This window comes from Mobula birostris, chromosome 11 (assembly GCF_030028105.1).
Source record: "Mobula birostris isolate sMobBir1 chromosome 11, sMobBir1.hap1, whole genome shotgun sequence".
Taxonomy (NCBI): domain Eukaryota; kingdom Metazoa; phylum Chordata; class Chondrichthyes; order Myliobatiformes; family Myliobatidae; genus Mobula; species Mobula birostris.
Genome location: NC_092380.1, coordinates 21683017 through 21708630, shown reverse-complemented (window position 1 = coordinate 21708630; position 25614 = coordinate 21683017). Strand labels below are relative to the sequence as shown.

General features: G+C 49.3%; 1 protein-coding gene across 6 annotated transcripts in view; it reads left to right on the top strand.

Moving 5' to 3' along the window:
* Window positions 1-25027, top strand: part of thoc6 (THO complex 6) — a 34493-nt gene extending 9466 nt beyond the window's left edge. For 2 of the 6 annotated variants that reach the window (XM_072271869.1, XM_072271867.1), the window contains exons 8-14: window positions 7832-7931; window positions 8266-8315; window positions 8574-8639; window positions 9058-9168; window positions 9799-9927; window positions 20067-20235; window positions 24804-25027. In XM_072271869.1, coding sequence (XP_072127970.1) covers window positions 7832-7931; window positions 8266-8315; window positions 8574-8639; window positions 9058-9168; window positions 9799-9927; window positions 20067-20235; window positions 24804-25012 — 834 coding nt within the window. In that variant the 3' untranslated portion in view covers window positions 25013-25027. Of the gene's footprint in view, window positions 1-7831; window positions 7932-8265; window positions 8316-8573; window positions 8640-9057; window positions 9169-9798; window positions 9928-12283; window positions 13141-20066; window positions 20236-22257; window positions 22315-22670; window positions 22826-24803 lie in introns of those variants that run through there. The other 4 variants (XM_072271871.1, XM_072271868.1, XM_072271870.1 and 1 more) reach the window with 4 other exon arrangements.
* Window positions 25028-25614: the final 587 nt, after the last annotated feature.

Sequence of the window (25614 nt, the reverse complement as noted above, 5' to 3'; positions counted from 1 at the left end):
AAGTTTAGGGGTAACATGAGGGGGAACTTCTTTACTCAGAGAGTGGTAGCTGTGTGGGACGAGCTTCCAGCAGAAGTGGTTGAGGCAGGTTCGATATTGTCACTTAAAGTAAAATTGGATAGCTATATGGACAGGAAAGGAATGGAGGGTTATGGGCTGAGTGCAGGTCGGTGGGACTAGGTGAGAGTAAGCGTTCGGCACAGACTAGAAGGGCCGAGATGGCCTGTTTCCGTACTGTAATTGTTATATGGTTATATAATCTAGAATCACAGGACACTAAAGCACAGAAACTGGCCCCATGGCCCTTCTCCCACAAGGTCCATACTTATGCTTAGCTATGTTTATATGAAATCTTAAGGATCTGTGATCACCTTTCTCCACTGGAATGCCAGTCACCTTGCCAGGCTCATTACCCAACACCAGGTCCAGTACAGCTGCTCCTCTTGGACTATTTACGTACTGGTTTAGGAAACTCTCTTAGAGGCACCTAACAAATTCTGCCCCGTCTAAAATAGTCTGTATTTGGGAAGTTGAAGCCACTCATTTCAGCAACCACATTGTTTTCCCAAACCTGCCTGTATATCTGTTCCTCAGTGTCCCAGAGGGTACTGGGGCTTCTCTAGTACAATCCAGTCAGAGTGATTGCACCTTTCTTATTTTTGAGTTCCGCCCCTATGGACTCAGTGGATGAGCCCTCCACTGTGTTCCCTCTGAGTGATATGGTCCCTGATTAATAGCACAATTTCACCCGTCTTCTTTTACCTGCTTCTCTATACTTTCTGAAGCATTGAAACCCCAGAACATTAAGCACCCATTCCTGTTCCTGCCCCAACCAGGTCTCTGTAATGACCGCAACATCATAGTTTCACGTACTGACTAAAATGATAGCCAAAAGCAAATTGTACAGGGGATGTGGAGAGTCTGTAGAGAGATATAGATAGGTTAAGTGAGTGGGCAAGGGTCTGTCAGATGGTAAATGTAGGATCATCCACTGGGTCTGTAGACGATCAGATGATTATTTAAATGATGAAAGACTGCAGCATGATCGCGACTTCCGGGTCATCAAGGGAATGGCGGCGTAAGGAAAAGGTCTCTCGACAAAAAAGAAGATAAACTGCCCCATAATCGAATTTAGACAAATACTTAATATTGCATAACTATATTAATAAAAGGGGCAAGGATGATGTCTAAGAACAAGATTAAATAGTCCGCTCCGAAGGCTGATAAACATAAAGAGACGCAGCAAGGCGACGGGCCTAGCTCCCCCACGGCAAGCCAGGACGGAGATAATGAGGGGGAATCGGTGACTCTGTCCTTGATTCTCGGAGAGATTCGCGAGTTCCGACAAGATAACAGCAAACAGCTGGAAGATATTAAAGGAGAAATAGTAAAAACTAACTCGCGGATAGATGAAGCCGAAGCGAGGATTGTTGGAATTGAAGAGAAGCTACAAAACGCAGAGGAGGTGATAGCAGAAATGCTGATGCTGCAAGACCAGCTCCAGTGGAAACTAATAGATCAAGAAGGCCGCTCTAGAAGGGAAAATGTGAGGATTTACGGAGTTCCCGAAGGAACTGAAGGTAAACCTGGATTGATGATTCCCTTCGTGGAGAAGCTACTTAGAGAGAACCTTGATATACCGGCCGCAAAAGACCTACAGATAGAAAGAGCTCACCGCGCGTTGGCACCACAGCCTCCAGCAGGCGCCCAGCCCAGATCGATTCTGGTCAGATTTCTCAGTTACAGAACGAAGGAAGGGGTGCTTAAAAGGGCATGGCAAATGAAAGGTTTCATGTGGAACAACTGTAAAATCAGTTTAGACCACGACTACGCACTGAGGATTCTTGCCAGACGGAAGGAATATACGGAAACACGGAGAGTCCTGAAGGAAAACAACATCAGATTCCAGACCCTGTATCCAGCTCGGCTGAGAGTCTTTTACGACGAAGGGACAAAAACTTACGCTACGGTGGAGGAGGCAACATTGGACCTGGCGGACCGGGGACTACCTATTAAAGTTATCACCCAACCGGAGTCGCTACTGGAGAGGATTCGGCAGAAGTCGTGGCAGTTAGTGGGGCGAGGACGCTCCACTCGAACCAGAGTGTCAAACTACAAGGAAAAGCTGCAAATATTCAGACGCGAATGTACAGAGAACACAGATTAATTAAGAGAAATGACTAAAAAGAATAAATCGGACTTAAAGGTAAAATGAAAACCGGTAACTGAAAATAAACTAGACGGAATAACTTGAATGATAGCAATATGGTCGAGACATAAATAGGAGAAAATTCTCTATGATTATTCAAACTGCTGAGTGCCCTCTAACACAGGGTGAAGATAGAGGTTATCCCTCTGAACTGAGGCGGGTCGGTGCTCAGGCCTCACTGTGGGAAGTTGGGAAAAATTTTCAAATGTTGCACGTTCAAAAATGTCGAGGGTGTGGTTATATGTCTTGGTTTACTGTTAAGAAGGGATTGCTTACTGTTTGGTTAGAAAAGGAGAGTGTTTTTTTTATACTAGAGAAAAATGCAAACTGAATTGGTAAAAATAATTTCCTATAATGTTAATGGGGTTTTGAATCCAATTAAAAGAAATAAGATTATGTCTAAATTGAAAAAAGAGAGGGCACAAATAGCTTTCCTCCAGGAAACACATATGAGCCAATCTGAACATGGAAAATTAAAAAGAATGGGCTTTAAGCATGTATGTTATTCAACATATAAATTGAGTCACAAAAGAGGGGTAGCTACTTTAATATCAAGTACTCTTAATTATGAACATATTTCAGAGACTAGAGACAAAGAAGGACGGTTCGTAAAAATCACAGGAAGAATAGAAGGTACAGAAATAACATTGCTGAATGTTTATGCTCCTCCAGGTTGTGAATGGTCATTTTATAGACACATTTTTGACCTAATGGTCAGTCCTCAAGGGGTAGTAATTTGTGGAGGGGATTTTAATATTAGATTAAATCCTATATTAGATTCTTCAAGAATAGTTACTCAGAATAAACCTCTGACTCGGAAGGTGAATTCATTGATGGAGGAGTTGGGAATTATAGATGTCTGGAGGGAATTACACCCTACTAGTAAAGATTATACATATTACTCTTTCCCTCATTCAGCCTATTCAAGGATAGACTATTTCTTTATCTTTAATACAGATAGACTCAGGATAAAAAACTGTAATATTGCAACAATTGATCTGTCGGATCATAGCCCCGTCTCTATGTCTCTAATCCTGGAAAGGAAAATGAGGAAAACACTATGGAGGCTAAACTCACATATACTCAATAACCCGAAAGTAATGGAGAGATTAAGGGGAGAAATCAAAGAATATCTAGACCTTAATGACACGGGAGAAACATCACCAGTGATCTTATGGGATACATTGAAAGCTGTACTGAGAGGGAAAATTATTTCCATTACCACTCACATGAAAAAAATCAATGCACAAAAATTAGCAGACCTTCAAGGAAAATTAAAACAACTTCAAGTTGTAGATAGCAACAAAAGTAATTCAAATCGAAAACAGGAAATTAGGAAATTGCAAAGTGAAATTGACGATATTTATACGTTGGAAACTCAAAGAAATTTTCTTTACCTGAGGCAAAAGAATTATGAAATAGGAGGTAAATCAGCTAGATTATTAGCATATAAATTACGAAAACAACAAGCAGACAATACAATTCATAAAATAAAGAATCCAAAGACAAAGCTTGTGGAGAGTACAATAGGGAAAATTCAAGAGAGTTTTGAAACATATTATCGAGAGCTGTACTCCCAACCCCGGGCCCCCAATGAGCCCTATATAGACAGTGTATTGAATTTTTTAGATCTACCTAAACTTACAGATTTACAAAATGAAAGTTTATTAGAACCAGTAACTGTCAAAGAACTGAACGTGGCCATCTCTAGGTTAAAGGCTGGAAAGTCCCCGGGTTCTGATGGGTTTACCTCAGAGTGGTACAAGTCTCTGAAGACACAGTTAGCCCCATTACTACTTAACACCTTTAAGTGGATTTTGCAGAGAGGAGAAACTCCACCTTCCTGGAGAGAAGCGATTATTTCAGTTATTCCCAAAGAGGGTAAAGATAAACTAGAATGTGGCAATTATCCGCCAATTAGTGTTCTTAATTTAGATTACAAGCTATTTACATCTATATTAGCGCGCAGATTGGAAAAGCTTTTACCTGGCCTAATCCATTTAGACCAGACTGGATTTATTCAACAAAGACAAACACAGGACAACATGAGGAGAACTCTGCAAATATTAGAACAGGTTAATAAGAACGAGACAGAGATAATGGTAGTAGGATTGGACGCTGAGAAAGCTTTTGATTCAGTTAGTTGGGCATTCCTATACAGAGTGTTAGGAAGATTCGGCTTTCAAGAAAAGTTTATTAAAGTAATTCAGACTCTATATGACAGCCCTACAGCCCGAATTAAGATAAATGGGGACCTCTCTGACTCCTTCATCTTAGAGAGAGGCACTAGACAGGGATGCCCAATTTTTCCTCTCCTTTTTGCGCTATATATTGAACCGCTTGCCCAACTAATAAGACAGAGCGAAATCGTAAAAGGTATCAAGGTGGCAGGGATTGAACAGAAAGTGGCGTTATTCGCAGATGACGTTTTGGTCTATCTGAGTGAACCAGAAAAATCATTTATAGGATTGTTTACACTGTTGGATGACTTTGGGAAAATATCAGGTTATAAAATAAATGTAAAGAAAACGCAGATTATGTCCCTAAATTATACACCATCCAAAAAATTGCAGGATACATATGATCTTAAGTGGGAAGCTAAATTATTAAAATATTTAGGAATAACCCTGCCGAAGGATCTTTCAACTCTGTCTCAGGTAAATTATGGGCCATTAATCTCAGAAATAAAAGCAGATATGCATAGATGGAATCTTATCCCCTTTTTAAGTTTAAATTCAAGGATAAATACTATAAAAATGAATATTCTTCCTCGGTTATTGTATCTTTTCCGTACTTTACCGGTGGAGGTGGATGATAATCAATTCAGGGAATGGGACAAATGGATTTCCCGCTTCATTTGGCAAGGAAAGAAACCTAGAATTCGATATAACACCTTACAGTTAGGGAAGGAAGGAGGAGGTATGGTTCTTCCTTGCCTGAAAAATTATTTTTATGCCTCACAGATAACCCCTCTGTTATATTGGTGTAATAGGGAATATAAGGCTAGATGGAAGGAAATAGAATTTGGATTAGTTGACAGTTTTCCTCTTCAGGCCTCAATAGCTGACAAAGGATTGATGGCCCAGTTGGAAAAATTTAAAAACGCTTGGATAAATCTTACATTAAAAGTATGGCAGAAGGTGGTTAATTCATGTGGAATTAATAACATGTTAAAACTCTTTAGATGGTGTGCATATGATACCGAATTCCTTCCCAACAGAGGAGATAAAAGATTTGAGCTATGGATAAAGAAAGGTCTTACAACCTACCTCTCATTTATAGATAAAAGAGTATTACAAAGTTTCCAAATCCTGCAGGACAACCATGGCCTAGAACATAATGACTTTTTTAGGTACCTTCAAGTACGAAACTATGTTAACCAGAGTTGTAGATATACAGACCTATCAACAGTAGAATTAGAATTTTTCAAGATTCTGAATTCGGCTTGCAGTTCAATACCTAGTAAATCAGTTTCTCGATTATATAATGCACTCTCCCATGCTAAAAATGTAAATACACTGTATATTAAAGAGAAGTGGGAGAAAGAAGCGGGGTTGGTACTTTCAGAGGAGGCTTGGGAGAAAACCTGCAGCTTTCAATGGTCCTCGACTAATTCTTTGACTTGGAGAGAACATTGTTGGAAAAACATTATAAGATACTTCAAGACCCCATATCAGGAAAAATATAAAGATACAAATGTGATGTGTTGGAGAAGGTGCGGCTCCAAGGAGGCAAATTATTTTCATATTTTTTGGGATTGCCCTAAATTAAGTCTATTTTGGGAAGGTATTCATAGAACATTAGTTAAGGTACTTAGGTCCCAGATACCTCTGAACTTTGAGACGCTCTATCTGGGGCATGTATTGTTTCTTGAACAGAAGGAAGATATAAAGTTGCTGCAGGCCCTCTTAGCGGCAAGTAAGAAATCAATCACTAGAAAATGGCTAAATCCAATACCACCTACATTAGAAGATTGGTACGAAATTATCTTGGAAATATTTAAAATGGAAAAGTTGACTTACTCCCTGAGAACTCAAAAAGAAAAATTTTATCAAATCTGGAATAAATGGATTGAATATATAACCCCAATGCGAGCAGACTTTAGATGACTCTCCTAATGATTTATACCGCTCTTCTCATCAACTCAGTAATATTGCTAACGTAAGCACCCCTAGTCTAAATGTTTGTTTTTTTTGTTTTCTTTTGGAAAATAGAGAATTAACACAAGTAAAGGGAAAGATTTGGGAAAGGGATAAAAAAATGAAAAAATTAAGTAAATAAGTACATAGGGATTGGATAATTATGTCTGCGGGCAGGAGCAAGCATGAACAAATTAGGATATAAACACCTACAATGGTTGATACATAGGCTTATATACAACATTTTGGACCAGTGGAAATGGTCCAGAAGGGTTATATGGAAACTATTATTACCATTTTTCTTAACAACTAATTCCATTACTTAGCCTAATAGGTTAGATTTACCACAGTACATAATTATCTATTTAAATGTTTATTTTCCTTTTATATCATCTCAATGTGTACTTAAGAATGTATAAATAATTGTAGTTTTATACATATAAACAAATGGAAAAGGTTATATGTGTGAAAAAAGTACATGATATTTGTGAATTCCTTATCCAAATAAAAATAAAATTAAAAAACAAGAAAGACTGCAGCATGCTGTTGTGCGGAGGGACTTGGGAGTGCCTGTGCATGAATCACAAAATTTTGGTTTGCTGGTGCAACAGGTTATCAAGAAAGCCAATGCAACGTTGGTCTTCATTGCTTGAGGGATTCAACTTAAGATCAGGGAGGTTATGTTGCGACCGTACAGGGTACTGGTGAGGCCGCGCCCGGAGTACTGTGTGCAGTTTCTTGTCTCCTTACTTGAGGAAAAATGTACTGGCAGTGCAGAGGAGGTTCACCGGGTTGATTTTGGAGATGAGGGGATTAACCTGAAGAGAGATTGAGTTATCTGGGATTATACTCTCTGGAATTCAGAATGAGAGGGGATCTCATAGAAACATAAAATTATGAAAGAGATAGACAAGATAGAGGCAGGAAAGTTGTTTCCACTGGCAGGTGAGACTAGAAATAGGGGACAGAGCATCACGCTTCAGGGGAATAGATTTATGACGGAGAAGAGAATGAACTGCTTTTCCTAAAGAGTAGTGAACCTATGGAATTCTCTACAGGGAGGCAGTAGAAGCTGCCTCATTAAATATACTTAAGACACAGTTAGATAGATTTTTGCGTAGCAGGGGAACTAAGGGTTGTGGGGAAAGGCAGGTAGGTGAAGTCGAGTCCACAGCCAGATCAGCCGTGATCTTACTGAATGGTGGAGCAGGCTTGGTAGGCCAGATGACTGACTCCTGTTCTGATTTCTAATGTACTGATCTAGGCTCTGAGTTCATCACTTTTATCCAAAACACTCCTAGGGTTAAAATACACACACTTCAACCCATCTGTCCCATCGTGTCAATTACTTGCTGCTTCTCACTGGTCATGGCATTAACAGACTAGAACTAGTCCCAATTTGTACCCCCATTTGAAGCTGCCTTTCGGGCTTCAGTGTATGTGACCTTCTTAGTGCCCTGACCAGTTCTCCATCTCCCCGCAGCGCACACTGAAGGGACACAGCGACTACGTACACTGCCTGACCCTGAGAGACCCCAACGAGTGCATCTCCGGCAGCGAGGATGGTTCAGTGAGACTTTGGGGTGAGTGGGTCCCCAGTGTGGGGTGGTGGGGGGAGGTAGAGGCGGGCTTGGTTCAATGGCTTCTGCATGCTCACTTGCAGACAGAGAGAACACTTGGAAATCTGGGAGTGAATAAGAAGGGGTGGGTCCCATTGGGAGTGAATGGGAAGGGGTGGGTCCAAATGGGAGTGTGGAAGGTGGAGTGAATGGGAAGGGGTGGGTCCCATTGGGAGTGTAGGTGGTGGGAATGAATGGGAAGTGGAGGGTTCCCTTTGGGAGTGTGGGTGGTAGGAATGAATGGAATGGGGCCCACTCTCTACCCCGACCCAGCCTCCTCTCTCCTACCGCCCTGCAGATTTACGGATTGCCAGCCAGGTGCAGATGATCGAGCCTCACAAGTACGAGGTAGGTGGACCCTAAGGAGGAAGTCCCTTGACACTCCCCTCCCATAACTTCCTCTCATCCATTTTTTTAATGTTTCCCTCCTCCCTCCTCCTCTCAACTCTCTCCTTTATTCCTCCCCTCACCCATCCCCTCCTCCTTCCCTCTATTGTTCCATCCCTCCATCATTCCCTCCCCTCACCCTTTCCTCACTCCCCCCACAACCCCACCCCACCATCCTGCAGTGAGACGGCAGTAACAGGGCCTGTCCCCGTCTCCCAGCAGTGCTCCAGACCCCAGTATGGCAAATGGATCGGCTGCCTGACCACCACCGACTCCGACTGGATGGTGAGTGATCTCCTGCGTCACCTCTCACCGTGGGGGGAGGATGAGCCAGGGCCGGGGAGGAGGGGGATCTGCCCAGGGAGGGAGGGAGGTAGGGGATGGGCCGAGGCGGGGAGGAGGGGGGGTCTGCCCAGGGAGGGAGGGAGGGAGGGATGGGGAGGGATGTAGGGGATTGGCCGGGGCGGGAAGGAAGGCGATTTACCCAAGGAGGGAGGTAGGGATGGGGAGGGAGGTAGGGGATTGGCCGGGGCGGGGAGGAAGGCGATTTACCCAGGGAGGGAGGTAGGGGATTGGCCGGGGCTGGGGAGGAGGAAGGGAAGAGGGCTGGCAACAAGAGGTGATGGGCTGGGTGATGCTGCTGAGATGTTCCAGTGCAATCTGTGTGTTAATGGACGAATTGTACTGTCTGTCCCCCTCTCAGGTGTGTGGGGGTGGGCCGGCACTGACACTGTGGCACCTCCGCTCCGTAACGCCAACCACAGTGTACCAGCTGCAGGGATGCCAGCAGCAAGTCACCCTGCACCAGGACTTGGTATGGCCGGTGGTGGGGGACTGAGGGAAAGGGACTGAGGGGAGGGAAGGGTGATGAGGGAAAGGGAGTGAGGGGAAGGGAGAGTGATGAGGGAAAGGGAGTGAGGGGAAGGGAGAGTGATGAGGGAAAGGGAGTGAGGGGAAGGGAGAGTGATAAGGAAAGGGAGGGTAATGAGGGAAGGGAGGGTGATGAGGAAAGGGAGGGTGATGAGGGAAGGGAGTGAGGGTGATGGTGAAAGGGAGTGAGGGGAAAGGAGGGTGATGAGGGAAGGGAGTGAGGGGAAGGGAGGGTGATGAGGGAAGTGTGAGGGGAAGGGAGGTGATGAAAGGGAGTGAGGGGGAGGGAGGTAGTGAGGGGAAGGGAGGTGATGGGGAGAAAGCGAGTGAGTGGGCAGAAGGAAGAGGAGTGGAATGAAGAGAAAGTGGGGGAAGATAGAGTGAAGGAGAGGAGGGAAGGGAGTGAGTGAGGAGGATAGAGTTAGACAAGAGTGATGTGAGAAGGGAGTGGGGGAGGAGGGTCAGGTGGGGGGTTGAGAGGGAATGAGAAGGTCTGGAGGTAGGGGAGGGAGTGAGGTGATGCTGGGTGGTCAAACAGGTCGTGAGGACAACTGACACTCTCCCTGTGTTCTAGATCCTGGCAGCGGGGGAAGGAGGCCTCATCAGCCACTGTCAGATCACCGGGGAGGTGAAGAGCCAGGTGCCCTGCACTCCCCCCACCGTCTACTCCCTGCTGGTCAATGAGCAGTCCCTCGAGCACAAGGTGAGGGAGCGTCACCACGGGACTGTGGGGGAAGGGGGAACAGTGTGCCCGTCACCTGGTCCTGGGGGTGGGAGAGGGGAAAGAGTGTCACTGTGACCCGGGGTGGGAATGTTGCGACGCTGTGTCCCGGTGAGGGATGAGGGATGGGGCTGTGTAGGGCGTGTAGTCACTGTGACCCGGGGTTGGGAACGTTGTGATGCTGTGTCCCGGTAGGGGATGGGGATGGGGCTGTGTAGGGCGTGTAGTCACTGTGACCCGGGGGTGGGAACGTTACGATGCAGTGTCCCGGTGAGAGATGGGGCTATGCAGGGGATGTAGCTCCTCCTGGGGGTGGGAATGTTGCGATGCTGTGTCCCGGTAGGGGATGGGGCTGTGTAGGGGATGTAGTCACTGTGACCCGGGGTGGGAACGTTGTGACGCTGTGTCCCGGTAGGGGATGGGGCTGTGTAGGGGATGTAGTCACTGTGACCCGGGGGTGGGAACGATGTGATGCTGTGTCCTGGTAGGGGATGGGGCTGTGTAGGGGATGTAGTCACTGTGACCCGGGGGTGGGAACGATGTGATGCTGTGTCCTGGTAGGGGATGGGGCTGTGTAGGGGATGTAGTCACTGTGACCCGGGGGTGGGAACGATGTGATGCTGTGTCCTAGTAGGGGATGGGGCTGTGTAGGGGATGTAGTCACTGTGACCCGGGGGTGGGAACAATGTGATGCTGTGTCCTGGTAGGGGATGGGGCTGTGTAGGGGATGTAGTCACTGTGACCCGGGGTGGGAACAATGTGATGCTGTGTCCTGGTAGGGGATGGGGCTGTGTAGGGGATGTAGTCACTGTGACCCGGGGTGGGAATGTTGCGACGCTGTGTCCCGGTAGGGGATGGGGCTGTGCGGGGGATGTAGTCACTGTGACCTGGGGGTGGGAACGTTGCGACACTGTCCCGGTAGGGCAGAGGTCCCCAACCTTTTTTGCACTGCGGACCGGTTTAATATTGACAATATTCTTGCGGACCGGTCGACGTGGGGGGGGGGGGGGTAGGGTTGCCAACGGACAAGAGTACCAGTCAAATACGTTGTGTTTACCCAGAGAAAGACTACAATGACCATGAAGCCTTGCGCGGGCACCAGTGCGCATGCGTGTGTCTCCCGATTTATTTTTCCCTGCAAATTGTTTTGTGATTCTGTCGGGGGCGGGGGGGTGTTAATCACGACCAGAATATAGCTGATAAGTGGCTAATACACTCAGTTTCGTTTCTAAAAGGGTATATCTAACGAATTTAATATTAAACACACAAAGCATATTTTCCTCGCATGAATATAGTGATAAGTCAATTATTAGGGGAGCTTGAAGTAAGTGTTGAACGAACTTCCAGTAGAAGTGGTAGAGGCAGGTTGGATATTATCATTTAAAGAAAAATTGGATAGGTATATACACAGGAAAGGAATGGAAGGTTATGGGCTGAGTGCGGGTCGGTGGGACGAGGTGAGAGTAGTGTTCGGCACGGACTAGAAGGGCTGAGATGGCCTGTTTCCGTGCTGTAATTGTTACATGGTTATATAAGTAAGTCAATAGCATAATAACATTTTAAGTAATGTTTGGATATTAAACACACAGCACATATTTTCCCCGTATGAACATATAAAATCATTGCAACACACCAATATCGCTGAATCAGTGGGAGCCCTGGGCTTGTTTCCCTGCAACAAGACGGTGCCATCGAGGGGTGATGGGAGACAGCGATACTCGAAGGGGGTTCCTTATGTCCAGTCTATTCCGCAGTTTAGCTTTCGTTGCATTCATTGCAGAAAACTCCGCTTCACAGAAAAATGTTGGAAGCAACGTTTTCAGTGCTTTCGTGGCTATCTCAGGATATTTAGCCTTGACTTTGATCCGGAGTGCCGGCAGAGATGATATGTCAAACATACTTTTCAGCCCGCCGTCATTTGCAAGCTCAAGGAGTTGATCTCCTTCCCACGCTGACATGGATGATGCGCGGGTAATGACCTCGCGTGTGTTCAAGCTCAACAGTGCGTGACAGGGAATGAGGAAAGGTGCAGCTGACTCATATCGCCAAATCATATCGTTTCCTCATGGCCCGGTAGCGTATGCTTTGCGGCCCGGTGGTTGGGGACCGCTGCGGTAAGGGGTGTAGTCACTGTGACCCGGGGTGGGAACGTTGTGACGCTGTGTCCCGGTAGGGGATGGGGCTGTGTAGGGCGTGTAGTCACTGTGACCCGGGGGGTGGGAATGTTGCGACGCTGTGTTCCGGTTGGCGATGGGGCTGTGTAGGGGACGTAGCTCTGTCCTGGGGGTGCTGAGAGTTGGGGACAGTTTGTCACTGTGTCTTGCTCTCACCCCCACAGGTCCTGGCTGCTGCTGGTAGCAGCAGTTCCATCGACATCTTCACCAACTTCGGATACCGTGCCTTCTCGCTGAGGTTCTCCTGACCTGTGGTGGGGGGGGGGGGGGGGGGCGGGGGGCTGTGTGCTGGCTCGGATCCTGGCTCCCTCCCTCTCTTGCCCATTCTCCGGGATCTGCCTTGGGCTACAGAGATCCTCTCCAGCCCCTCCCTCCCCTGCGGGACGGCTGAACCAGTCCCATCGCCCTCCCAAGGGAACAGAGCTGCGGGAATGCCCTCTCTTCTAGGACCATTCTCCAAATTTCCCCTTTGTTCAAGGAGTGTGAGGAGTGTCCTCAGGATCGGGAGTCTCCCCCTCCCAGTTCTCCATCCACAGCCTCGCACTCAGGGAATCCCGTGGATGGGAATCTCTGATCCTGAGGGGTGGGAATCTCCCTTTCCTGGATCCCACACAGACTGGAATCTCCCTTTCCTGGATCCCACACAGACTGGAATCTCCCTCTCCCAGATGCCGAGGTGAGGGCACTACGGAACTGTATGCTTGAGCTCTCCAGTCTGGGAATAAAAGTGACAATTTCTGTCAGCACCGTCGTGTCTCTGAGTTCAGTCACTATCAGGACAATCCCACAACCATGGCGGCAGCGGGGGGAGGAGGGAGAGATGAACAGAGACCAATCGATGATCAGAAGCGTGAGAAGACGTAGCTCACCCAGGTTTGCCAATTACATAAGGCATGGATTCGCGGCAGTTCGGTTTTTGAACAGTGGCCAATCTGCAGTCAGGATTGATTGGCAAGAGCAATTGAAAATAAAGCAGGAGCAAGTGAAGTGGCCTTTGTCGGAGTGGACAGTGTTAGAGTGGTTATTTGTGGCTTTAGCTCTTCTAAGCGTCAATGCAGAAAGGCTCGTGAGAGGAAGTGAAAAAGCTGTTCGTAGAATTTTTTTCAGTTTATTTATTGTTTCCTTCTTTGTATTTGCACAGTTAGATCAGTAGAGTGCCAGCCAGGATAGTGGAATGCTCCTCTTGCAGGATTCGGGAAGACAGGAAGACCTTCAGTGTTCCTGACAACTCTACCTGCAAGAAGTGCGTCCAGCTGTAGCTTCTAACAATCTGTGTTAAGTAGTTAGAGTTGGAACTCAATGAACTTCAGATCATTTGGGAGGCTGAGGGAATAATAGATAGGACGTGGAGAGAGAGGTAGTTAAACCGAAGGTGCAGGACACGCAAGACTGGGTGGCTGTCAGGAAGGAGAAAGGGGTTAAACAGCCAGTGCAGAGTGGCCATCCCCCCTCAATAACAGGTGTACCACTTTGTATACTGTTGTAGGGGGAATGACCTAGTGGAGGAAAATCACAGTGGTCAGGTCCCTGGCACTGAGTCTGACCCTGTGACTCAGATAGGAAGGGGGGAGAAGAGGCAAGCTGTGGTGATAGGGGATTCATTAGTTAGGGGAACAAAGGGGCTTCTGTGGACGAGAATGAGATTCCTCCCGGCTGCCAGAGTCCGGGTCTTAGGTCATGTCCACAGCATTCTTAAGTAAGAGGGTGAACACTCAGAGGTCGTGTCCATGTAGGTACCAATGACTGAGGTAGAAAGAGTGACGAGGTTCTGCAAAGTGAGTTGAGAGAGTTAGGTGCTAAGTTAAAGGACAGGACCTCCAGAGTTATGATCTCAAGATTGTTACCTATGCCATGTGCTAATGAGGCCAGAAATAGGAAGATTATACAGTTTAACACGTGGCTAAGGAGGAGGGAGGACTTTCGATTCTTGGATCATTGGGCTCTCTTCCAGGCAAGGTGGGACCTGCACAGAAGAGCTGAAGAGATGCTTTGCACCTGAACTGGAGGGGGACTAGCATCCTATTGGGAAGGGTTGCTACCGCTGCACGGTGGGGAGTGGGGAGGGAGAGGGGTGTTTATACTGGAGTTGCAGAGGATGGGATCCAGAGTGCTAGAACGGATAGTGGAGAGTTTGTGGAGGCGGATTTTGTTAAGACCTCAGGAATTAAAAGGCTGAGCACAAAGGTCAAGATGTGTATATTTCAATGCAGGAAGCATTGTAGGAAAGGCGGATGAGCTCAGGGCCTGGATCGACACATGCATTTATGATATTGTAGCCATTAGTGACACTTGGTTGCAGGAGGAGCGGGACTGGCAGCTCGGAGTTGAGTTGTTTTTGACGCGACAGAGCAGGGGGGTGGCATTTCTAGTCGGAAAATGTCATGACAGTGCCCTGTCAGGAGAGACTGGAGAAGTCATCTAGTGAGGCTTTATGAGGAACTGAGGAATAAGAAAGGTATAACCACATTAATGGGGCTATATTATAGTCCATAGGATTTAGGGAAAGAAATCTGTAGAGATTGCAGACTGTTGTAAGAAACATAAGGTTATTATAGTTGCTATTTTTAACTTTCCACATATTGACTTGGACTCCCATGCTGTAAAAGGACTAGACGGGATAGTTTGTCAATGTGTTCAGGAAAGTTTCCTTAATCAGTATGCAGAAGTCCCAATTAGGGAGAGTGTGGTACAGTACTAGGTCTCCTATTAATTAGGGCAGGTGACAGAGGCTTGTGTACGGGAACACTTTGCGTCTAGTGATCACGTTGCGTTTAGTTTCAAAGTAGATATGCAAAAAGATAGGTCTGGTCTGCAGGTTGAGATTGTAAATTGGAGGAAGGCCAATTTTGATGGTATCAGGCATCAGGCGGTATGGATTGGGACAGGCTGTTTTCTGGCAAATGGGAAATTTTGAGAGTACAAAGCTTGTATGTGCATGTCAAAATAAAAGTTAAAGATAACAGGGATAACAGGGAACCTTGGATTTCAAGAGATGTTGAGGCCCTGGTGGAGAAACAGAAGGAGGTGGAGAGCAGATATGGGTAGGTAGGAACGAATGAGGTGCTTAATGGAGTATAATAAATGCAAGGGAACACTAAAGAAACAAATCAGGAGGGCTAAAAGAAGGCATGAGGGTGCCCTACTGAGAAGGTAAAGGAGGGACTCTACGGATACGTTAAGAGCAAAAGGACTGCAAGGGACAAAATTGGTCCTTGGGAATTCCAGGATGGTGATCTAAGTGCAGAGCCAAAGAGATGGGGGAGATCTTAAATGGATTTTTATTGCATCTGTGTTTACTCGGGAGACGACACAGGGTCTATAGAAGTGAGGTCATGGGCCTTATACAGATTACAGAGGACGAGGTGTTTGCTGTCTTGGGGCAAATTATGGTGGTTAAATCCCTAGGGCCTGACAAGGTGTTCCCTCAGACCCTGTGAGAGGCAAGTGCAGAAACACCTGGGCCCTAGCAGAGATATTTAAATCATCTTTCGTGACATATGAGGTACTGGAGGATCATAGGCTAGCTAATGTTGTTCTGCTGTTTAAGAAAGGCTCTAAAAATAAACCAGGAAATTATAGGGCAGTGAGCCTGACATCGGTAGTGGGAAAGTTCTTGGAAGGTATTCTAAGGGATCGGATATGAGTATTTGGATAGACATGGACTGATTTGGGATGGTCAGTTTGGCTTTGTGCGTGTTAGGTTGTGTCTAACCAATCTTGAGTTTTTCAAGGAAGTTACCAAGAAAGTGGATTATTGAGAGGCAGTGGGTATTGTCTAATTAACATTCACCACACATTTGACAGGCTCCCACATGGAAGGTTCCATAGCTTGGCATTCAAGACGAGGTAGTAAATTGGATTAGACATTGAGTTTGTGCAGAAGCCAGAGGGGTTACCTCTCGGACTGGAGGCCTGTGACCAGAGGAGTGCGGCAGGGATCGGTGCTGGGTCTGCATCTATATCAACGATTTAGATGATAATGTGGTTCACTGGATCAACAAATTTGCAGATGACACCAGGACTGGGGGTGTAGTGGGCAGCGAGGAAGACTATTAAAACTTGCAGCGGGATCTGGACCAGCTGGAGAAACGGGCTGAAAGATGGCAACACACATCAAAGTTGCTGGTGAACGCAGCAGGCCAGGCAGCATCTGTAGGAAGAGGTGCAGTCGACGTTTCAGGCCGAGACCCTTCGTCAGGACTAACTGAAGGAAGAGTGAGTAAGGGATTTGAAAGTTGGAAGGGGAGGGGGAGATCCAAAATGATAGGAGAAGACAGGAGGGGGGGGAATAGAGCCAAGAGCTGGACAGGTGAAAGGCAAAAGGGGATATGAGAGGATCATGGGACAGGAGGTCCGGGAAGAAAGACCGGGGTGGGGGGGGACCCAGAGGATGGGCAAGAGGTATATTCAGAGGGACAGAGGGAGAAAAAGGAGAGTGATAGAAAGAATGTGTGCATAAAAAAAAAGTAACAGATGGGGTACGAGGGGGAGGTGGGGCCTTAGCGGAAGTTAGAGAAGTCGATGTTCATGCCATCAGGTTGGAGGCTACCCAGACGGAATATAAGGTGTTGTTCCTCCAACCTGAGAGTGGCTTCATCTTTACAGTAGAGGAGGCCGTGGATGGACATGTCAGAATGGGAATGGGATGTGGAATTAAAATGTGTGACCACTGGGAGGTCCTGCTTTCTCTGGCAGACAGAGCGTAGATGTCAGCAAAGCGGTCTCCCAGTCTGCATCGGGTCTTGCCAATATATAAAAGGCCACATCGGGAGCACCGGACGCAGTATATCACCCCAGTCGACTCACAGGTGAAGTGTTGCCTCACCTGGAAGGACTGTTTGGGGCCCTGAATAGTGGTAAGGGAGGAAGTGTAAGGGCATGTGTAGCACTTGTTCCGCTAACACGGATAAGTGCCAGGAGGGAGATCAGTGGGGAGGGATGGGGGGGACGAATGGACAAGGGAGTTGTGTAGGGAGCGATCCCTGCGGAATGCAGAGAGAGGTGGGGAGGGAAAGATGTGCTTAGTGGTGGGATCCCGTTGGAGGTGGCGGAAGTTACGGAGAATAATATGTTGGACCCGGAGGCTGGTGGGGTGGTAGGTGAGGACCAGGGGAACCCTATTCCTAGTGGGGTGGCGGGAGGATGGAGTGAGAGCAGATGTACGTGAAATGGGGGAGATGCGTTTAAGAGCAGAGTTGATAGTGGAGGAAGGGAAGCCCCTTTCTTTAAAAAAGGAAGACATCTCCCTCGTCCTAGAATGAAAAGCCTCATCCTGAGAGCAGATGCGGCGGAGACGGAGGAATTGTGAGAAGGGGATGGCGTTTTTGCAAGAGACAGGGTGAGAAGAGGAATAGTCCAGATAGCTGTGAGAGTCAGTAGGCTTATAGTAGACATCAGTGGATAAGCTGTCTCCAGAGACAGAGACAGAAAGATCTAGAAAGAGGAGGGAGGTGTCGGAAATGGACCAGGTAAACTTGAGGGCAGGGTGAAAGTTGGAGGCAAAGTTAAAAAAGTCAATGAGTTCTGCATGCGTGCAGGAAGCAGCGCCAATGCAGTCGTCAGTGTAGCGAAGGAAAAGTGGGGGACAGATACCAGAATAGGCATGGAACATAGATTGTTCCACAAACCCAACAAAAAGGCAGGCATAGCTAGGACCCATACGGGTGCCCATAGCTACACCTTTAGTTTGGAGGAAGTGGGAGGAGCCAAAGGAGAAATTATTAAGAGTAAGGACTAATTCCGCTAGACGGAGCAGAGTGGTGGTAGAGGGGAACTGATTCGGTCTGGAATCCAAAAAGAAGCGTAGAGCTTTGAGACCTTCCTGATGGGGGATAGAAGTATATAAGGACTGGACATCCATGGTGAAAATAAAGCGGTGGGGGCCAGGGAACTTAAAATCATCGAAAAGTTTAAGAGCGTGAGAAGTGTCACGAACATAGGTCGGAAGGGATTGAACAAGGGGTGATAAAACAGTGTCGAGGTATGCAGAAATGGGTTCGGTGGGGCAGGAGCAAGCTGAGACAATAGGTCGGCCAGGACATGCAGGTTTGTGGATCTTGGGTAGGAGGTAGAAACGGGAAGTGCGGGGTGTGGGAACTATAAGGTTGGTAGCAGTGGATGGGAGATCCCCTGAGCGGATAAAGTTGGTGATGGTGTGGGAGACAATGGCCTGGTGCTCCTTAGTGGGGTCACGATCGAGGGGTAAATAAGAGGAGGTATCCGCGAGTTGTCGCTGTGCCTCGGCAAGGCATGGCAGATGGAATTTAATGCAGATGAGTGTGAGGTGTTGCACTTTGGTTGGACTAACCAGCGCAAGTCTTACAGAGTGAACAGTAGGGCACTGAGGGGTGTGGTAGAACAAAGGAATCTGGGAATACAAGTCCATAAGTCTTGAAAGTGCTGTCAAAGGTAAATAGGGTCGAAAGAAAGCTTTTAGCACATTGGCCTTCATAAATCAAAGTATTGAATACAGGAGATGGGATGTTATGTTGAAGTTGTATAAGACGTTGGAGAGGCCTAATTTGGAGTATTCTGTGCAGTTTTGGTTACCTACTTACAGGAAAATTGTAAATAAGATTGAAATACTGCAGAGAAGATGTACAAGGATGTTGCCGGGTCAGGAGGACCTGAGTTATAAGGAAAGATTGAATACGTTAGGATTTTATTCCTTGGAACGTAGAAGATTGAAGGAAGATTTGGTAGAGGTATGCAAAATTATGAGGGTAAATGCAAGCAGGTTTTTTTTCCACTGAAGTCATGTTGGATGTCATGTAGAGGCCATGGGTTAAGGGTGAAAGGTGAATAGTTTAAGGGGAAACACGAGGGGAAACTTCTTCGCTAAGAAGGTGGTGCGCATGTGGATCAGGCTGCCAGGGTAAGTGGTGCATGCAAGCTCGATTTCAATGCTTAACAGAAGTCTGGATAGGTATGTGGCTGGCAGGGGTATGGTCCTGGGCGGTTTAAATGGTTTGGCATGGACTAGATGGGCTGAAGGACCTGTTTCTGTGCTGTACTTTTCTATGACTATGGGGGGGGGGAGGAGGCAAAGATGAAGTAGTGAGGAAGAAATGAGAGATTGTAGGGGAGAAGCTAGGGACAAAGAAGAGGAGAAGGGAGGAGGCATCAAGGAGGTGGTGGGTATAAGGGAGGGGGAATGATAACAAGGAAGAGGGGGTATGGGAGGAGTGGTGGGGCGTTCATTCAGGATGGCGAATGAGAGGGAGTGGAATGGAGGGAGGAGAGGGGTGATGCTGAATGGAGGGAGTGGAAGATTTCCCTGTGGGAGGAACCACTGTCGGGAAGGGAATGGTAACTGTCATGGGGCAGGAACTCCAGTTCTCCACTCCCCTCCTTCCCTCTCCTCCCCCTTCCTCCTTGTCCCTTCTGGCATCTACCCAGCCTACTCTCATCCTTCCCGTCCCCTCCACTACCCATATCTCTTCACCCCTTTCATACGTCACCAAAAACTGGCACATTTTCCCAGATGTACAGCGGAAAGCATCACTCTCTGTTATGGAGGCTTGAACGATCGGGATCGGAAAAGGCTGTGGAGTGTTGTCGATGCAGCCAGTTCCATCACGAACACAATGTGTAAACCATTGAGAACAACTTCAGGAGAATGTGCTGCAAGACGGCACCCATCACTTTCTGGGACGGAATCAGCGAGGCCTGAAGACCCACTCTCATAATTTTAAGAACAACTTCTTCCTTTCTGCCATCAGATTTCTGAATGGTCCCAGAATCCATGAACGCCACATCACTGTTTCTCTTTTGCACTTTTCGTTTAATTTTGTAACTTAGTCATTTTTTTGTGTTTTGTTCTGTACTGCCGCCGCAAGACAACACATTTCGGGACCTATGTCAGTGATCATGAACTTGATCCTGATTGCGTCCCCTCCCCCATCAAATCCTCACCCCATCTCCTTCCCTTTCCCCTTCACGCCGCAGGTGTCGCTGCAGTTGGAGTTAGCGCGTGGGACGCTTCCAGCCGCCGTGTGGCACTGTAGCAGGAGGTCCGCCTTCGACGAGGTGTGCGCAAGATGGGCGGCGTCGGTGACGGGTCGCCAACGACGGCGGGGCAAGATGGACGGCTGGGAGGAGGTCTCGGTCCTCCCAGGTCCGTGAGGGCGGCGTGGGAGGGTGGTGGGGGGGGGCGCGGAGAGGGCGGAGGGAAGGGTAGATGGAGGAAAGGGGTAGGGGTTGGGGTTGGATGGGGCGGGAGATGGAGAAAGAGTAGAGTGGTGGGTGGGTGGGAGTGAGGGAAGCTAGAGAGCAAGAGTAATAGGGAGTTGGGAATGGGAGAGTTGGGGACTGCTCCAGATGCCCCCCCAGTTCCTCCGGCCTTCCCTCTTCCAGCTGCGGACATTGGGATGAGCAGCAGCAGCGTCCAGTCTTGCTGTTCATGAGATTTGTCCAAACTGGACAGTCACCACTGTGCAGAGGAAATTGCGCTCTGTCCGAATCTGCGAGCTTGATAGGGCTGAGTAAAAGCAACTCCCCTCTGTGCCTGACCCCGGGAGTGTGTGATGGGACGGTGTTGAAGGAGCTTCACTCTGTGTCTGACCCCGGGAGTGCGTGATGGGACGGCGTTGAAGGAGCTTCACTCTGTGTCTGACCCAGGGAGTGTGTGATGGGACGGGGTGGAGGGAGCTTCACTCTGTGTCTGACCCCGGGAGTGTGTGATGGGACGGTGTGGAGGGAGATGCACTCTGTGTCTGACCCCGGGAGTGTGTGATGGGACAGTGTGGAGGGAGCTTCACTCTGTGCCTGACCCCGGGAGTGCGTGATGGGACGGTGTTGAAGGAGCTTCACTCTGTGTCTGACCCCGGGAGTGCGTGATGGGACGGTGTTGAAGGAGCTTCACTCTGTGTCTGACCCAGGGAGTGTGTGATGGGACGGTGTGGAGGGAGCTTCACTTTGTGTCTGACCCAGGGAGTGTGTGATGGGTTGGTGTGGAGGGAGCTTCACTCTGTGTCTGACCCAGGGAGTGTGTGATGGGATGGTGTGGAGGGAGGTTCACTCTGTGTCTGACCCTGGGAGTGTGTGATGGGTTGGTGTGGAGGGAGCTTCACTCTGTGTCTGACCCTGGGATTGTGTGTGATGGGACGGGGTGGAGGGAGCTTCACTCTGTCTGACCTCGGAAATGTGTGATGGAACGGTGTGGAGGGAGCTTCAGTCTGTGTCTGACCCCGGGAGTGTGTGATGAGACGGTGCGGAGGGAGCTTCACTCTGTGCCTGACCCCGGGAGTGCGTGATGGGACGGTGTTGAAGGAGCTTCACTCTGTGTCTGACCCAGGGAGTGTGTGATGGGACGGTGTGGAGGGAGCTTCACTCTGTGTCTGACCCAGGGAGTGTGTGATGGGACGGTGTGGAGGGAGGTTCACTCTGTGTCTGACCCTGGGAGTGTGTGATGGGTTGGTGTGGAGGGAGCTTCACTCTGTGTCTGACCCAGGGAGTGTGTGATGGGACGGTGTGGAGGGAGGTTCACTCTGTGTCTGACCCCGGGAGTGTGTGATGGGTTGGTGTGGAGGGAGCTTCACTCTGTGTCTGACCCCGGGAGTGTGTGATGGGACAGTGTGGAGGGAGGTTCACTCTGTGTCTGACCCTGGGAGTGTGTGATGGGTTGGTGTGGAGGGAGCTTCACTCTGTGTCTGACCCTGGGATTGTGTGTGATGGGACGGGGTGGAGGGAGCTTCACTCTGTCTGACCTCGGAAATGTGTGATGGAACGGTGTGGAGGGAGCTTCAGTCTGTGTCTGACCCCGGGAGTGTGTGATGAGACGGTGCGGAGGGAGCTTCACTCTGTGCCTGACCCCGGGAGTGCGTGATGGGACGGTGTTGAAGGAGGTTCACTCTGTGTCTGACCCTGGGAGTGTGTGATGAGACGGTGCGGAGAGAGCTTCACTCTGTGCCTGACCCTGGGAGTGTGTGACGGAACCGTGTGGAGGGAGCTTCACTCTGTGTCTGACCCCGGGAGTGTGTGATGGGACGGTGCAGAGGGAGCTTCACTCTGTGTCTCACCCTGGGAGTGTGTGATGGGACAGGGTGGAGGGAGCTTCACTCTGTGTCTGACCCCAGGAGTGTGTGATGGGACAGGGTGGAGGTGAGTTTGACTGCCTTTCCGATTCCCTCTCTGACAGGAGGATCGAATGCCCGAGGACGATGAAGATTAAACGACACTTTGAAAAGGAAGCCGAGTAAGTGTCAAACGTGTTTCTGAAATACCCCCAGTATTCAATGCCTAGTCCCAACCCCTTGAGAAGTTGGGGGTGAACCACTTCATCCCTTCCTGGTGTTGGGGCTCCCAGGCTGGGAACTGTGCACACTGCGTCCAGTGAGAGTCTGACCCAGAGGAATCCGGAGACAAGAACCGTATACGGTGCTCCTGGAGTGGGTCTGACCAAGTGGATACGGAGACGAACTGTGTACGGTGCTTCCGGAGCGGTAGTAACCTATGGGATAGAGATGGGAACTGTGCAGTGCTCCCATTGTTGGTCCAAAGGATACAAAGAAGGGAATGGAAATCTTATCTCCCCCTTTGATCTCCATCCAGGGGTCCCTCACCCAAACACTTCTTATCAGAGGAAGCCATGGCAGAGCGATTCACCTGCTTGAGTCTCGGTAACGACCATGTTTACAGTACCAACGGTTTTCCTATGTCCCGGAACCGAGCAACGGCAGGGGGCCCAGACAGCTACCAGGACCCAGAGGACAGGTAACCTCTGGGAATGTGTGATGGGACGGTGTGGAGGGAGTTTCACTGTGTCTGACCCTAGGAGTGTGTGATGGGATGGCGTGGGGGTAGTTTCACTGTCTGACCCCGGGAGTGTGTGATGGGATGGTGTGGGGGGAGCCTCACGCAATGTCTAACCCCACAGTGGGTAATGGGACTGTGTGATGGGAGTTTAACCCCAGGAGTGTGTGATGGGACAGTGTGGAGGGAGTTTCACTATGTGTGACCCCGGGAGTGTGTGATGGGATGGTGTGAAGGGAGCCTCACGCAATGTCTGTAACCCCACAGTGGGTAATGGGACTGTGTGAAGGGAGTTTAACCCCGGGAGGGTGTGATGGGATGGTGTGGAGGGAGTTTCACTGTGTCTGACCCCGGGAGTGTGAGATAGGACACTGTGGAGGAAGCTTCACCCCATGTCTGACCCCGGGAGTGTGTGATGGGACAGTGTGGAGAGAGCTTCACTCTGTGTCTGATTTGGGAATGTGTGATGGGACAGTGTGGGGGGAGTTTCACTGTGTCTGACCCCGGGAGTGTGTGATGGGACAGTGTGGAGGGAGTTTCACTCTATGTCTGACCCCGGGAGTGTGTGATGGGACAGTGTTGGGGTAGCTTCATCCTGTGTCTGATTTGGGAATGTGTGATGGGACAGTGTGGGGGGAGCTTCACTGTGTCTGACCCCGGGAGTGTGTGATGGGACGATGTGGAGGGAGTTTCACTGTGTCTGACCCCGGGAGTGTGAGATAGGACACTGTGGAGGAAGCTTCACCCCATGTCTGACCCCGGGAGTGTGTGATGGGACAGTGTGGGGGGAGTTTCACTGTGTCTGAGCCCGGGAGTGTGTGACAGGACAGTGTGGGGGGAGTTTCACTGTGTCTGACCCCGGGAGTGTGTGATGGGACGATGTGGAGAGAGCTTCACTCTGTGTCTGATTTGGGAATGTGTGATGGGACAGTGTGGGGGGAGTTTCACTGTGTCTGACCCCGGGAGTGTGTGATGGGACGATGTGGAGGGAGCTTCACTCTGTGTCTGACCCCGGGAGTGTGTGATGGGACCGTGTGGAGGGAGCTTCACTCTGTGTCTGATTTGGGAGTGTGTGATGGGACAGTGTGGGGGTAGCTTCATCCTGTGTCTGACCCCGGGAGTGTGTGATGGGACCGTGTGGAGGGAGCTTCACTCTGTGTCTGATTTGGGAGTGTATGATGGGACGGTGTGGAGGGAGCTTCACTCTGTGTCTGACCCCGGGAGTGTGTGATGGGACAGTGTGGGGGGAGTTTCACTGTGTCTGACCCCGGGAGTGTGTGATGGGACAGTGTGGGAGTAGCTTCACTCTGTGTCTGATCTGGGAATGTGTGGTGGGATGGAGTAGGGGGATTCTCATTCTGTGTCTGTACTCCGTGAACCCCCCAGGCTCAGGACGGAGCTGGAGGAGGAAGTGCTGGACAAGGACGTGGAGCTGGATGGGATGTTTGACATGAGCGACAGTCGGGTCCTTGTTCTCTCCCCTGATCTGCAGCTCGAGCTGAGCCGTCCGGTGGACATCCTTCCCCCAGAGATTCTGCATTCCCTGTGAGTGACTCCCACCTTCCCTGACCCCAGGGTCAGTGAGGGAGCGAGAAGAGACAGTGAGGAGGGAATGAGGGGTATTGTTAGAGGGAGAGGGGCAATGAGGGGATGGGGTGAGAGATAGGGGAAAGAGGTACAAGGAGAGAGATTGAGAGAGACTAGACAAGACAGAGATAGGCCTCCCACCCCTTCCTTTCCCTACACCTGCGATGGGAGAGGATGGGCCAGTGAAAATGGAGGCAGAAGGGGAGGGTGGGAGGCACAGAAGTAAGGGGGGGTGGAGACTATCAGGAGCAAGGGGAAGGAGGGGTTACAGGAGTGAGGGAAGGAAGGGCCAGTGAGGAGGGATTGATCCAGAGCCCGCTGACCTCTGTGTCTTCACCCCGCCAGGAACCACCCCTGCATGGAGCTGTTGCTGTGGCAGCCCCCGGGACACTCGGCCCATCGAGCCATACGGTCCCTCGGCCTGTCCGGCAGCGAGACGGGGGTCGCCGGTCCCACCACCCCGAGGAACCGAGAGAGAAGGGCAGCCGAGGAGGAGGAGATGGACGTCTGACCAGAGGGTGGCCGGGTTGGGGACTGACCCACGTCAGAAATAAATATCAATGATCATCTGGTTGTGTATCTGACACCTGGTCACAGAGGGGGAAGAGAGGACTGTGAACCCGAAGCCCGGCCCTGGGTGGGGGACGGGACTGTGTGTCAGAAGCCTGTTCCCAGAGGGTGGGGGACGGGACTGTGTGTCAGAAGCCTGTTCCCAGAGGGTGGGGGACGGGACTGTGTGTCAGAAGCCCGGTCCCAGAGGGTGGGTGACAGGTGATGTGTTCCTCTCCTCCCCAAGTGTGGGTAGGGAGGGGGAGGACAAATTACTGAAACCTTGGCGATGTTTTATCTCAATTTAAATTTTACTTCATACATTATTTGATTCCATGATCGGTTACATTCCCAGCGACAAAAAAAAATTTATACAAATATTACAGAGAGAGGTTATAAATTTCAGAGAAACCATAATTAGCATTAGTGCAAAATCATCTGGGGTGGCGTTAGTTAATTCGCGATATCAGAGTGTTGACAGAGAGCGGGAAAGGGACGAGGGGAAGGAAATTTGGGTGGGGGGAGAGTTTGGTCCGACTGTGGGAGGGAGGCAGGACCATTCCTGCAATGAGCAGTGTAGCAGGAGACATCATAATCCCACTGACAT